At 43.9% G+C, this 15,540-nt stretch overlaps 1 protein-coding gene across 11 annotated transcripts in view; it reads right to left on the bottom strand.

The window, feature by feature from the left end:
• The window catches only part of CRACD (capping protein inhibiting regulator of actin dynamics), a 251,949-nt gene that overhangs the window by 44,116 nt on the left and 192,293 nt on the right, over window positions 1-15,540 (bottom strand). For 10 of the 11 annotated variants that reach the window (XM_053654947.1, XM_053654944.1, XM_053654950.1 and 7 more), the window contains one exon: window positions 4,120-4,291. In XM_053654947.1, the coding sequence (XP_053510922.1) occupies window positions 4,120-4,291 (172 nt within the window). Of the gene's footprint in view, window positions 1-4,119; window positions 4,292-15,540 lie in introns of those variants that run through there. The other variant, XM_053654954.1, reaches the window with a different exon arrangement.

Here is a 15,540-nt window from a genome sequence, read left to right as displayed (position 1 = left end):
TCTTTGGCAAGACTGATGGTTTTTATTTATTTTTCTTGTCCCAGATTTAATCTGCACTATAGTACAATATTGAATAAACACCTTGTCTTGTTCCTGATCTTGAGGAGAACACATTTATTCTTTCACCATTAAGTAAGATATTAACTGTGGATTTTTTGAAGTTGCCCTTTATTAAGCTAAAGAGGTTCCCTTTTATTCTATTCATGTGCTTTTATTATGAGAAGGTGTTGGCTTCTGTCAAATGCTTTTTCTGCTTCTATCGAGATGATCATGTGTTTTGTCCCTTATTGTATTAACATGGTGTACTATACTGAAGGATTTTTGCACATTAAATTAACCTTGCACTCCTGGGGCTAAACCCCACTTGATCATGGTGTGTATATATAACTCAGCTGAATCCAGCGGAATTATTTGTTGCTGAATTCAGCTTGCTAGTATTTTGTTGAGAATTTTTATGTCTATACTCATAAGGGATAGTAACCTGTAGCTTTTGGTCTTTGTCTAGTTTTTGTATTAGGGTAACACTGGCTTCACAGAGTGAGCTGGAAAGCTCCCTCCTATTCTATTTGCCATAGTCATTCTGTGTGGAAGTCTCTGCTCCTGCCGTTCCAGATCTGAACTGTTTGTGCCTTGTCTCTTAGCTGCTCCAAATCCTGCCCACCCTTTGGAGCCAGCTCCAGGGCTCCTCGTTCCTGACCCATCCCTGACAGCTGCAGTCCCGGACTGAGCTCTCCCTTGTGGAGCCCCTTCATCTCACTGTGGTGCAGAGCTGACGCCCACTAGACAGTGCTGTGGCTGTGCGTAATACAGTGGGTGCTGGGTGTGAGGCAGAAAACTGCATGCAGGACGAGAGTCCCAGTGAGTAGGAGAGCCTCAGTCAGGTAGCAAAAAGCAGGAAAAGACCTGAGCCTGGGGACTCAGGACCAGCAGGACAACTCAGGGCCACAGAAGTAGCTCCCCTAGGGAGGCTGCCACAAAACAGTGGGTGGTTAAGAAGGTGCTCTTCACTGTTTGAATTGTGATTCAGCAACTTACCACCAAGTCACTCTCTGGCCTTAGTTTTCTCATCTTTCAAATGGGGATAGTAATGTCAATTTCAGATGTCCTAGCAAATACTGTGAGTTCATCTATATACAACACATTGTAATACATTCAATAAGTGGCAGCTTTAATATATGCTATAGGATATTCTCCATGAAAAAAGCATTTGTGGTTAAAGCAATCTTGGAAGTGCTCTATATTACATCCTTCCTCCTGCAGATTTCCTGGGTACATTAGCATAGGGAAGGCTCTCCAAAGTCCTATGTAAAGGACCCTATTTAATTCGTTTTGGCCAGGTATTTCCCAAACCCATTTGCCAAAATGACTCTCTCTTCCTTTTAAAATTTAACATCCATTTAACATACTTCAGAAAACACAATATTAGTTGTATGCAATTAATAAAGGAAGTTACATTAAGTTGTAAAAAACTGATCATGTTTTACTATTTATATTTAGCTTTTCCCACAGGCATGTATAATTTAAAAGCAGCAGCCTAGGAAAAACAAAGGCTTCTAACCTAGAAAAAGAACAGAATGCTTTAAAAGCCCAAAGGAAATGAGAAATTTCAGGCAGAGGGAGCAGATCAATAATGAGCTATTTCTGGCCACGGAGACATTTCTAGAATTACAAATTTTTGGAGTTAAAGTTCAGCTCCTTTAAATGCTCACCAGTGCCAAAATTCCCTGCACCGGTCCCCACCCATGCTGACACACCCAGTCTCCCCATTCTTAGGCAGCTCTAGTAATTAGGAAATTCTCCCTCACGCTGGACGGAACCCTGCCTCCTTGGAACCTCCGCCCAAGATCATGTTAACGGACTCTTGTGTTTTTTTAGGGAGAGCTGTCCATTTTGGCGATGGCAAGTAAAAGGTGCTGAAATGTTGCAAATCATTACACAATGTAAAGTAACATGTCGATTGATGGAGCGGGAACTGAAAATACGAATTGTTGGAAACATCTTTCATCCTCTCCATCTGCAAACAGCACGAGTAATCAGAAGTTCGGCTGTACTGCAAGCAATGAATGTAATATTTACTTGGTGGGTGAATTTATACGGCAATTGCCAATTTCCAAGAAGTGGAATACGTATTTTAAATGACTTGTATATTCCCATATTTTTTATTTTAAAAATATTTAAAGAGATGGTTTGTTTGTTTGTTTTTATCCTCACCTGAGGGCTTATTGATTTTAGAGAGAGGGGAAAAGATGGAGAGAACCATCGATCTGAGAGAGAAACATCATCATCAGTCGCTTCTCATACACACCCTGACCGGAACTGAACCCACAATCTAGGTATGTGCCCTGACTGGGAACTGAACCCATGACCTTTCAGTACCAACCAAGACAGACCAGCTAGAGCTAAAGAGACATTTAAAAAAACCCTTTGTCCAAAGCTTATCCTTCCAACTTTATTATAAAGACAGGATAAGATACAGCATATGTCACATAAATGTAGGCTTATCAACAAGAGCCCATAGTAAGGCTGTTGGTGAGCACTTGTAGAGCTTAGATGTACTGCTTGCCTGAGGATTTTGTAATTTGTGCTCAGTTGTAGTGCCCACAAGACTTTGCTTACTAATACACACCACAGAGGATGTTTCTGTCTGTGCCCTTGAAATATGGTAAAAACGTCATAGATTGTATTATCTCCCTCTTCAACATGTACAGGAGGACATCACATTGTGGACTGGTTCTCAGAAACTGCAACTTTAAGCAAAACAACACATAATGAAACCAATTTTACTACAGGCTGATACAAACAAGAGTTAAGGTCTATATTTCTGGTCACAAGAACATCACTAAATTTCTGAAGTAAAGACCCCCAATACTTCTAATATTAAACATTGAAATAAATGTGAGCAATCTATTATTAAAAGATTAATAAAATGAGTAAAATCCCTTTTTCCCAACCCGCTTGTTGCAGTTCAGGGTGGTGGGTGTCTGGAGCCTGTTCCTGCAGCTCAGAGCATGAGGGGAGACCCAACCCGGACAGGACGCCCCTCCGTGGCAGGGCCACTCACACCCACGCTCACTCAGCCTGGGGCGGTGCAGACGAGCCAGCTCGCCTCACGTGCACAGCTTGGGGCTGGGGCGGAAACCCACGCAGACAACGGCCTGGTGGGGGAGTCACTTTCTTTCTTCTCATTAACGTTATCCTTAAACGGTGTTGAAGCAAACGTTATTCAAGGACCCCCTGCACTACATTAGGGCAACTTATGCAGTGCCAGGCATTCACAGGAAACAGTTTTTGATCACTTAAGATGAGGCTGAATAGAACCTGGTCCCTGACTTCATGGAACTAGCAGTCGAGTGAGAGAGACACACAAGCAAATCAATGATTTCCATACAAAGTGACAAGAGCCAGCTGGAGCCAGGCGCGTGGTGCCAGGGGAACACAGGTGAGGGCAAGTGAATCAGATCGGGCAGTGGGCAAGGCTTCTCAGAGGAGCTGACTTCTAAGCTGTGAACAGCAGGATTTAACCATCTCTGACTCCGCCTTCAGCTCCCAGCACTCAGGTGAGAAAGTACCTTCTGACCCTGCTTTTCTGAGTTCTTTACACTGCCATGGCCAGATTTAGTGCCTGTGTTTGTTCTGAGCGAGGGAGCAGGGAACACAGAAAACAGAGAAGAATTTGGTACCTTATCGCAGGCAGGTTCTGGAAGTCACTAGAGATGGCCAGGGGTATGAGGGGTGACCACCCTGTGTCCGAGCAGTCCGTGTCCTTGATACAGGTGTAAGAGCTAATCTATGACCACCCCTTCTCTTTGCCAAACAACGAGACATGGAAACAAGGTCCTTTTCAATCCAAGGAATGCTGTTGAGCTAAGCCAGCGATATGCAGCCTCCTAGCACTGCGAGCGCAGCGGGAGGAAGGCGCAACCTCTGTGCTCCCCCAGGGAGTGAGGCCACACCTGTCCACCGTCTCCCCCAGGTGACTTCTCCGCAGAACACACCAGGTACCCCAAAGTCCTCCACCTTCCCGGAGAGGGAACGAACACATCTGTGATTCCACTCCTGCCTCACCCCACCTCGGAACTCCGCCAAAGACCCTCCCCCTCAGAAAGTGTGAGTTCTTACCTTAGATTGTCCTCCAGGGCCTCCTCGTCGGAGGAGAAGGTTCCATTGCTGATGCTCTGAGGAGAGTGACTCTTCTTTCCTGCTGATGCCTCCCGGGAAGATGAAGTGTCTTTCTTTTTCCTTTTGCCAAACAACTTCTTAAAAGGCTGGAATTTGCTGCCCTTCTTCTTGTCTGTGGATTGCAAGACAAACACCTGCTGCAGATTGACAGGGCTGCACCTCGGAGCCTAAGAGCAAATTACACCTGAGCTGCCTCTGGCCCAGGGAGGTGGGGCAAAGGGCAGCCATCAGAGTGAGTGTGCGACTGAGCCCTGTGCCAGGAATGCCAGGGCCTGCCCCTGTTCCTGCACAGTCGGGTGGACACAGGCCAAGAGCACAGCAAGTCTTCTGCCTCCCGGCTCCCAAGAAGCACCTGGAGGCAGCCCGAAGGGGTTCCCAGCTTCATGGTGGCCGGTGCAGCACCCCCTTGCACATGGCCGACAGAGATGGTGTCTGCTTTCTTTAACAAAGCAGATGGCCCATGCCCTTTCCCATGAAAGAAAAACACGTAAGCCAGACAGTTGTTTAAGACAAGTTACATGCGTATATAACGTCTTCTGAGAATCACTCTGTTTCAGCTTTTAGACACAGAAGGAAACTGCTACCTCTTGGTATAAGCTTTGCTCCCCAATTCCCTCCATGCCCATATATTTCTGGTTTATCTCTTGTCTCCTTTAAAACTACGATGAAGAGCCCCAAAAGAATTGCTACGAACATCTTTCCATACATTATTACTTCATCTGGTCAGGACCCAGGCTCATGCCAGCAGCTCCTACAGATATTTTAGGTAATCTCTTTCAGTTCTGCTTCTTCAGATACAAACTCCTCCACATCACTCCAGTCCTACCTTGGAAAAGGAAGTATAAATCATCCCATAACAGAAGCATCTTCTCAGGCCTTGCCTTTTAGTTTAACAAGATTAAAGAACCACTTATCCAGTGGTCAGGCCGTTCTTTTCTTGAATTATTTACCTCTTACTATGCATCAGTTTTCTAAGAACTTTACAAATATTAGCTCAGTCCTCACCCCAATTCTGTAAGGTATACAGCCATTAACACCCCCGTTTTACAGATGAGGGGCCTGAGGCACAGAGAGATGAAATGACTTCTCTGTGTCATGGGAAACATATCTTTGAAGCTGGAGCCAGGGAAAAGGAAACTTGAAAATGCACAAGATGAACAGAAAAACACCTGCAAAGAACACAAAGGTAGGGCTTCCAACTTAGTGTCAGAGGTCCCAGAACTTTGCTTGCCGGAGTCTGTAGGGAGATCTAGGTATAACAGTGAGGTTAAAGACGTTTAAGGCGGTCGTCTCATTTCCTCTGGTGATCTTCACTCCTGGCCTTTCTGAGAGAAAATTTGAAGTGAGGAGGAGGTGCTTTGGACGACTTTGTTCTAAGCAGTGGCATGAGACAGCGAGGAAGCAGGTAATGTGGTCATCAGTTACGAATAGACATACACTGGGGTCCCTAGTACAGGTGCAGAACAGACCTTCAGACTTCGGAGGTCCCTGAAGCAGTGCTGTGTTAGATGGCATTTAAAAGGAAAGCAGATCTCGAACACGCGAGACACCTCCCAAACCTAAGGCTTCGTGCCAGGCATGTAGTCCTCAAGAAAGTTCGGTTTCACTGCGTGCTACTTAAAAGACAATGTGTGCAATACAACTGAGACAATATCATTAAAAAGTGGTGAAAATTTTTAAAAATTGGAAGGTTTGATTTCAGAATGTTTGTTTACTTCCAGCGGTGACTTATTCAGGAGTATAGGCCCAAGATTTTCATGATACCTACTTCTGGTTCCCATGAGCAAAATCTCCAATGAGTAATTTTCTTAAATTACCATCAGTGGATTTTGAAGACCACCAAAGAACATCAGGCCAGTGTTAAAAGGGTTGACCTTACCTAAAATGAGTCCATTAAAAAATTTAAATTAGAAAATTTCTATAAGGTGTTACAGGTATCATTACATTATTATATAATTGGTCTTTGGCACTGACTGATGAAACAAGTGAATCTTTGTAACTGTTCAAGGCTCAAAATATGTAAATGACACTATTATTATAAATGGGCATCATTATAAATGGTCAAACAGCAATTTATGCTGTATTTCACTTATTTCTGAGATAAATTCTTCCTCTTTCCCTTTATACCAACTGTCAATTTTTCCCCACTACAAAAATATCTAACCCCAACCCAAATTCTCTAATCAGGAATATTCTAAAAGAGCACAGTGAAATTCTACAAACATCAGTTATGACATCATTACTCCAAGTCTGGGCCCACTACTCCAGCTTTTAAGCTACCTAGAGAGTTTTAGATTAGTTCAGAATTTATTCACAGAAAAAAATTGCTTTAAACTCAAGGTGGAGTTGGTAGTGTTCAGCTGAGCTGAAATCAAGGGAGTTAACTATTATTAGACACAGATTACAGTTTCTTGAACAGGTTACCATGTGTTTAACTAATGGGCAACTTGGTCTATTGTATTGCCTCATGTCCAGAACGGTGGCAGCCACCACATTAAATATTTGTTGCATTGGTTATATTGGGGGGGGGGGCACAAAATGAAGAGAGCCTGGGAAGAGCTGAACACAAAGACAAGGCCAGGACAAAAACGGCCTTGAGGAGGGTGCCAGGATATGGAAGCCTTGGCTCAGAGAATGTGACGGGCTGCCTGCAAGCACAGAACGGCCTCCTGCGGGTGGTCCCGTCAGTCAGGTGCAGAGCTGGCCCGTCTGAGGACTGCTCATGACCCAGGCACCGGGGCACTCTGCACCGCATGTTACAGGGCAGTGCCTTGGCATGAGTGCACACCCACTGTCCTGGAAGACCTGTCAAAGTCCAGATGTCAGGTAGCACAGTGCTCAGAAGTACTCGGGAGAGGCTGTTTCAGCAATGCCTTGATTATTATCAGGAAGATAAAAGAACAGTAAAACCTACCTGAACTCCCCATCCAACAACCCCTCCTTCTTACCACGAGAAACACCCATCTCTCTTTGGAGGAGGGGTCAGAAGAGATAGGCTTACACGTCTGCTCCAAAGTCTTAGTGTTTGGTCACATCTTGGCTATAAAAAGTAACTTTCCCCTTCCTCGCTTTCAAGATTAATAATATGTTTTCTGTCAGAAATATCTTTATATTTTGAATAAAACTTAAAAGTTTCTTTTTATGACGTTTTTACTATCAACTGTGGCAATTAATTAATTTGCCAGCACTAACTTTATAAAAAGCCCCAGAAACTGTATTGAGGCCCACCCTACATTCACACAGCAAATTGTGACTGAGCAACATCAACAGGGAATGAAACTTCATAAATCAGATACGGAGTTATACTCGTATTTACTTGATCCCCCAGTTTTATTGTCTAAGTTCATTATTAAATCTCTCACATCATAAAAACAAGTACCTCCATTTTATGAAACATTTACAATTCTGTGCCACAACAACCACTATAAAAATTTGAGCTGTGTCTAGAAATATGCATTAAACAAACTATTTTAAGATCAATTTATAACTGGGGGCTGAATGAACAGTCTGTCTCCACGGAATCAACTGGCTCAAGTGCACGGTCATCACTAGAAGCCATATCCTTGACGAAAAAAATACCAACTGTTATTGTGAGTATTTTTGTACAGATGGGGCTTAAAATATCAAAGCAACTTTAACAGTGTAGTGAAACATCACTTCTGCAAATGTTAATGTGATATATTCCCCAAAACAACTGCCACAGAGAGGGAGTGTAGCTTAGCAAAGTGTTCTCCGACATTAACAATGGCGTTTTCGAACTTTACAACACAAATTTACCCTTGTTGGGTGGTTAGGGCCGTGGGGAGAAGCAGAGAGGGGGAAGGAAGAAATGTTGTATTAAATTGTTGTTTTAATTGGCTGAAGCTCTAGTTAGGGGTTAAGTATATGGGCCCCAGAGATAGGAATAGTTGGCCCAAATCCTGATCCCATCTCTTACAAGCTATGAAACATCTGCTTACCAGCCTCTCTGGCAATGCACCATCGTAAGATGTAAGAGTGAATTTATGGGAGAAAAGACAGTGGGTGCCACATTGTCTTAATACTTCACCATTTTTGTCTTGTAATGTTTCACATGAAAGAACCTATATATGCATTTATACTGCTTTCAGGGAGCATGGTAATTATCATTCTTTAAGTACTGAAATGAATTAATTTATTTTCATCATCCAATAATGACTTTAGGGATTTTTTTTTCATTTAAAAAAGTGCTCATTATCCATTATTTCATGGACATAATTACCATTTTCTGGCTGCATCATCATAATTGCTAGCTTACATAGAAGATTCTAAAAATTAAAAATCACTGGGCAAGTCAAGCAAGTGTGATCATTTTCCATTTGTCATAAGGATGCAATTCTTACATTTTTATTTCTAAACCTAAAATAATAAGGAAAGCATGCAATTCCTCTGCATTGGGTTATTTATATGGTATGCTTTTAAACAAGAAACAGAATTTCCTATCACAGTTTGTTTGCAGCATCACAAATGTTTGAGTCTGGGGTTTCTCAGACTGTGCTTTGTGGGTCGGTACCGGGTTCTTATTCCAAGACCAACCAGTACACTTGAGATTCCAGGTAAAATAAAGTTAAATATGTTTCTTTACTGTGAGACCTTTCAGTCTTTAATATGCTGATGTCAATACTGCTCTTCAAAAGAGCAGAGACCGTGTAGTGTTTCCCAAACCAATCTGGTCATGGGAACTTGACTGTCTAGACTTCCATCATGACTTGTGTTCCTCTGGACATACTCTGGAAACACTAGCCTTCACTGTTTCTTTCAGACATCTCTCAGTTTCTGTAGGCACCCTATATTTCATATACACATCCCCTACATGCCAGAGTACTCAGCTCAGTGAACCTGAGTGAGTTGACAGAAACATTTTGGTTACACAAACCTAATGTTTTAGGTCAAGTTCTGATTTCAAACATGTATACTTAACATATATGAATAGCATATATTAAAATAAAGAACATAGCAACTGTCTGATTTACTATTTACAGGGAATTTTGCAATGCCTTTCTTAGCTCTGGAACATTGGAATACTTCTGAGAAAGAACCATCTAGTTAAAAAAAGACTGCTCACTAGAGATACCTTGTAATATATGAATTCGTGCTGACCATCACATTTTTACTGGACTCCACAATCCCTGCACATTTCAACAAAGACTGAGGAGTTGGCAACATGCCAGATGGGCTGTGCTCTTCGGTGACAGGAGATGACAAGGCTGAGGACTGAGAGGAGGGTAAGGGTATCATGGCAGCCTGTCCAGTCACACAGGAGAAGAAGGGACAGTTCTCCCCTCTGGGAAAGCATGGAGTGGGGAAGATATATGCTGCTGTGCTAACTCTGACAACAAGAGACAGGATCAGTAACACTCTCTCAGAAAAGGGCAGGGGTCCCAGGAACAAATGGTAAGAGGCCTGGGGTGGTAGTGAGTGCAGTTGTCATAAGCCACAGGTCACAGTTCCAGGCAGAGAGAAGGGTGAGCAGCCGTACCCGGAACACCAGACCCTGGGCACGTGGGCGGATGGGCTACGGCATGTGCTGTAGACTTCTAGGGAAGGACTAGAGCTTGGACTGGCGTTGTTTCCTCACCCAGCAATGTCATTTTCATTCTCAATGTGATGAAATTCTATTCAAAGACCTAGGTCCCTGAAGCTTTCCCAAGTCCCCAAGCCCAGTGATAATTCATCACACCTCCCTCTGGTTTTTGTGTACCTTGTTCATACTTCCATGTGCCACACCAGGTGTCAGGAGCTGAACGGTGTCCCCCCCAATTCATATGCTGAAGCCCTAACCCCCGGATACCTCCTAATGTGACCATATTTGGAGAGAGGGCCTTTAAAGAGATCATTAAGGTAAAATGAGGCCGTTAGGTGGGCCCTAATCCAATATGACTGGTGTCCTTATAAGAAGAGATTAGGACACAGACACATACAGAGGCATGGCCACTGGGGACATGGGGAGAAGATGGCCATCTACAAGGTAGAAGACACCAATGACACCTTGATCTTGGATTTCTAGACTTCAGAATCATGAGAAAACAGTTGTGTTGTTTGAGAAAACAGTCTGTGGTGCTTTGTTATGTAGCCCCAGCAAGCAAACGCACATGATAGCTGTAGGGCATCGAGTTCACCTTGGACTTGCTGATATATGATTTTGTGTCTTTACACCTTTAATCATGTTCTCCTACCTGGAATGCCTTTCTCCATTTGCCTAGGGAACTCCCAACCATCTCCCCAAACTCATTCCAGCTGTCACATTCTCTTGAAAGCCCTCCTTGAACACCCCAGCTGGGGAGAAGGACACCTCCTTGGTCTCTGCGCATGTGCAGACGCCTATTACAATACCACAAAGAGTGTGGTCTCTCACAGACCACAAGTGCCTTGAGAGCAGGGACAACTAAGCCTTGTTTATTCCGCCTCTCCAGTGCCCATGGTGATGCCTGACACACGGCAACACACACCTATGTGACTCCCTGTGTCCTGATCCCTGAAGGTGAGATGTATCTTAGAAATCACAATTTTTCAGATAATACAAAGGCATATTTAGATGCCAGGGCAGGGAGCCATGGCAGCACTTTATAACCAAATGCAATATTTCTGCAAGACATCTATACTCCCCTTGAGTTTTGCTACCAGATGAACTTGTGCCAAACTCACAAAGAACCGTGGTTGTGGCGATCTCGCTACACAGTACAGACAGCTGCACAGTCACACACTTGCTTTCATGCAAACCTGTTCCAAAGTGACTGATCTATGCTATCTCATCCACGAAAAAAACACAAGGGGAAGGCAGCAAACTGCACCCAGCTGAACTGAGGTGTGTAGAAATACAAAGAATTCACCCACACATACACCCCAAACACCTACCAGTTACCACAGACTGCCACTTGTGTTATGAGGTACCCATGCACAGCTTTCTTTCCAATCCCCAATGACCTCTTCCCACCACCTCACAGTAACTCACAAGCTGTCGCCCTCCGATGACTGCCTAGTCCACAGGCAAACTTGAGCTCATTTCCAAGGTAAAAATGCTATATTTATTGTAGTATTTATGGATTTTGTTACTATTAACATGTGGAAACTGGCACATTTTTAAAGTAAGGTTCCTATCATTTTAAAATGTCACTGATACATGTTATTTTTGTGTTGTGCTACTATCCCATTTTTCCCCATCAGCCCTTGGTTTCATTTTGTGGTTTTGCATAATATGGGTTGGTTTTTAGCAATGCATATGTCACATTATAGCTGAACTGACTGTACGTGTCTAAAGAGAACCTACTGAAGTGTGTTTGTACTTCCCTAGGTCTGTGCAAGGATCTATCAATGAATGTGACTTGGCTGTTTCTTCGGCCCTCTGTTTCTTAAAACCACATCAATTTTTAATTTTTCTGGTTTTCTCCATTGGTCTGTCTCAGAACCCCGTTATGTTTTATAACAATTCAAAAGAAACAGTATTTAGAAATAGTAACAGAGGCAGATTATGATTTTTAACGTGAAGTCTGTGTTGGGCCACATCGCTCCCACGCCCTGGAAGATGTGTGGGTGCTGATTCTTTTCACTGCCAATCTCTGCCGCTAGAGTTTCCGAGGGTGCTGTGAATCAGCAGCCAACTCTGGGTGGAAAAGAATGGCAGGGGGAGCTGCCTGCTACCGTGACCTGCACGCACACTTAGTGCAGCAGCAAGCTACTCCAACGAAGGGCACCTCCACAGGAGGTCCGAGCACATTATGTTCCTTCAGTCCTGCTCACTGAACATCCGACACCCACAGGACTGGTGCAGGCCCAGTTGACAGCACCATGGATAAAACAAAAGCTGTAGGAACATTGGAGGCTGTTTTGATTGGGGTTTAATCAGAGAAGTGAGATCAGTAGGATGTCATGTGTGTGTATGTATATATGTGAAACATATTAGGAGATTTATGGCAAGGAACTGATTAAGCCAGGTGGGGGCTGGCTAAGCAAGTCTGGAATCCATAGAGCAAGTCAGCAGGAAGGGCACCTGGAATTTGCAGGCAGAGGGTGAAGCAGCTGTTCCCAGGTGGAATTTCTCCTCTTAGGAAGCCTCAGGCCTGTTCTTAAGGCTTTTCAGTTCACAGGCCCACCCAGACTGTGTTGAAAAATCTCCCTTACTTAAATCAACTAATTATGGACTTTCATTATATCTACCAAATGCCTTCAGAGCAACAGCTCAATTAAAACAGTATTTGTGTTTAATTAAATAACTGGGGACTACAGTCTAGCCAAGTCGACACATCCAAATATCATTACACTCCATCCTTCGTCAACTTGGCACCCATACACATCTCCTTAAACTACACTTAATAGAGTCAATAACAAAATAATGGAACTTCCACAGACATAATACCAATGTCCCACGTGCCTCTGAAAACACACTAACATGTTTCCCAGATGAGAAGGCCAAGTTCTTGGGCAATGTTCACCCTTCTCCTATAACTTATACACTGAGATATGTTCAAAGTTCATTTTTAATACATCTTATGTCAGGTTGTAAGGAGATAAGAGAGGGAAGAAATAAAATATTTGTTATACATGCACCCCCCCCAGATATTTATAACAGAATGAAGAAGAAATACCCATAACTGCCGGAGTCCCTGTTTCTGCAGCTGGTCATGTGGTTGTCGCTGGGCTGCAGAGTCATCTTCTCCCACCACCTGTTCCATGTTCCTGTTGCCCTCAGCAAGGGGCTCTGCTGGTTGTGGCTCTCTGCCTGGTGAGGTGAGCCAAACGTGGATTCCTGAAGAACCTGGCCATGAGCTGTCCTGAATTGGACTGTTGTAGCTTTTAGTTACTCTGCAGCATATGAGAGTACTAGAGATGCCTGAAGGGATCACCTGTATTCTAGACAGTCTTCCTTACCTCCACTGTGTAGGAGCAGCCCGATTTTCCCTTGGTGGTTAGGATCAATCATTCTGGTAAGTATAGTAACCTCCTTCTTTGCCTGTTGATTAAGAGACACGAGGAGCTCAAAGGGACTTTTTGGCAGTCTCAACCACCAGTTCAATGGAATGAATCACTGTTGTGTCTCCTGGCGAAGACATTCCTCTCGTTGGAACTAAGAACTCTGGACAAGCAGAACCTAAAGTCAAGGGGACTAGAAGCAAAAGTTTTCCTAGGGCGTCACTAAGGGTAATAGTGAACAGAGTCACTCCCATTTATAGCCCTTGATTCCTGGACCCACGAAGCCTGGGTATGAGAGAAACAGCACCACAGATTGGATACTGACTTATACTGCATCCCAGAGAACTCAGTCCAAACCCTACAAAGTATTGCCACCTAGCTAGCACCATAACAGTTTTCCAAAGGCTGTTGCACCATTTGGTCAAGCCAGCAGCTTCAAGATGATGGGGAATGAAGTGAGACCAGTGCATTCCATGAGCGTGGCCTATCAATCTTCTCAGTCAGCAGTGATCTATGTAGAGTACCATCATAGCGAATAAAGCATCCCATAAGTTCTAGGATGACAGTTTTAGCAGAAGCACTATATACAGAAAAGGCAAATCCATATCTGAAGTAAGTATCTACTTTAGTAAGAACAAAGCACTGTTTTTTCATGATGGAAGTGGTCCAATGTAATGAATCTGCATCAGGTAGGGAGCTCATCACCCCAGGGAATGGTGCTATGTTGAGGACTCACTGTTGGTCTCTGTCAGCCTTGGTGAGTGGGTCAGTGTAGCTGAGCTCATGAATAACTCCTTTCCCTGACAACATGGCCATTTTTCATAGGCCCATTGACAGTGGCTAGGTAAAGAGGCTGACGAATATTCACAGAATGGCTCCTTCAATGGACTTGATTATTAAAAGCCTCCTGAAGTTATCCTTCAGTGAGCATTCACATGAGACTAAATACATTCAAATTCTATGCCCATCTGGAGAGGTCTATCCTCATACCCCTTTCCCAGACCTCTGTGTCACCAGATTATCTAATCACATTCCTTCCAAGTCCACAACCATCCAGCCAAAACACTGGCCACTACCCATGAACTTTTATAGACTTGCACCTCTGGCCATTTCTCCTTATAAGTAAAATGAACAGTCAGATGCACTGACCCCTGGAAGAATTTCCCTTTACCACTGTCCTTCAGGGCTGCTGTCAGAATGGGACTCCAGCAGTACAGCTTTCGAGTGGTGCCTGAAGATCATGCAAAACCATCCATGAGCCAGGCCTGCGTTTTCTCTTCCTCAGTCAACTAGTCGTGGGGAGCTCTCTGTGAGGTCATCAGAGCAGACCGGGAGAGGGAACGGAGTGTGGCAGGCGTGGGGACCATGGGCATTTGAGCAGCTTCTTCACGTAACTTACTTGCGCCTTCAAGGCCTGCTTGAACCTGATACCATACATACCACTTCCTCTTTTGTGTCATAAACTTCATCTAAAAAACTTCAGTGTACAACCCAGAATGAGAATGAGGTATCTTTGTCATAGTTCAGATTAAAAAAAAGACTTGGGGCTGTAGCTAAGCCCAGGGCATTAGTTACCTGGAGCTGCTGTTAGAAACAACACAGATGGCTTACAACAGAAGCAGACTCTCTTGCAGGTCTGGAGTCTAGAAGTCCAAAGTCAAGCTCTCAGCCGGGCCATACGTGTTCTGCAGGCTCTAGGGGAGAATCTCCCTTGCCTCTTCTCGTTTCCGGTGTTCCGTGTACGCCACTTTCCTTTGATAAGGGAGTGCTGCTGCGCACACCCAGCTTTATGGCTGGTGGGTCAGACAACACCCAGTTCATGATGGGCAGCTCTTAATCACAGGTGGCCCATGGTTAAGCCTTCAATTTTCACTAATGCCCATTAGCAAGACAAAGGCTGTTTCTGAAAGGTGCACCGTTATCTGCAGAGGAGGGCAAGGTTTTGCTTCAACATAGTAAGGGCCCATGCTGTGATTCCCTGAGAGATCCGCCAAAGGCTCCCAAGGGCATCCCTCCCTGTCAGTGACACTTCAAGCACCACTGGATCTGCTGGATCCTGCGGCCCCAATGGCAGAGCAGTCCCTGCACAGCAGACTGGACCTGCTGTAGAATCTTCTCTAATTGTGGACACTCTTTCTTAACAATGAGGAGAAATGCTCATTTCAAGCAGTTGTGTGAAAGTGAAGAAACATGCCCCAGAATCTTAAAGATCTATGTCTATGTAGTCACCTGTGCCATGTTCTAGCTTCTTGGGACCTCAGTTTTCACATCTGTAAAATGGGGTGACTAAACTGTACATTATGATCAAAGTCCCTCCTATTCTGAAATTCTATAAACTTGTTTCTTTAAAAAGCTAGGCAAGTTTAGACTATATACCCTTGCTCATAAAACTTACTACTCTTTTCATAAATCTATTAGCTATATTCATTATGCTTT

This window comes from Artibeus jamaicensis, unplaced genomic scaffold (assembly GCF_021234435.1).
Source record: "Artibeus jamaicensis isolate MK-2021 breed Jamaican fruit bat unplaced genomic scaffold, CSHL_Jam_final contig_889, whole genome shotgun sequence".
Lineage (NCBI taxonomy): Eukaryota > Metazoa > Chordata > Mammalia > Chiroptera > Phyllostomidae > Artibeus > Artibeus jamaicensis.
Note: the sequence above shows the minus strand (reverse complement) of the source record. Positions and strands in the feature narration are given on the sequence as shown.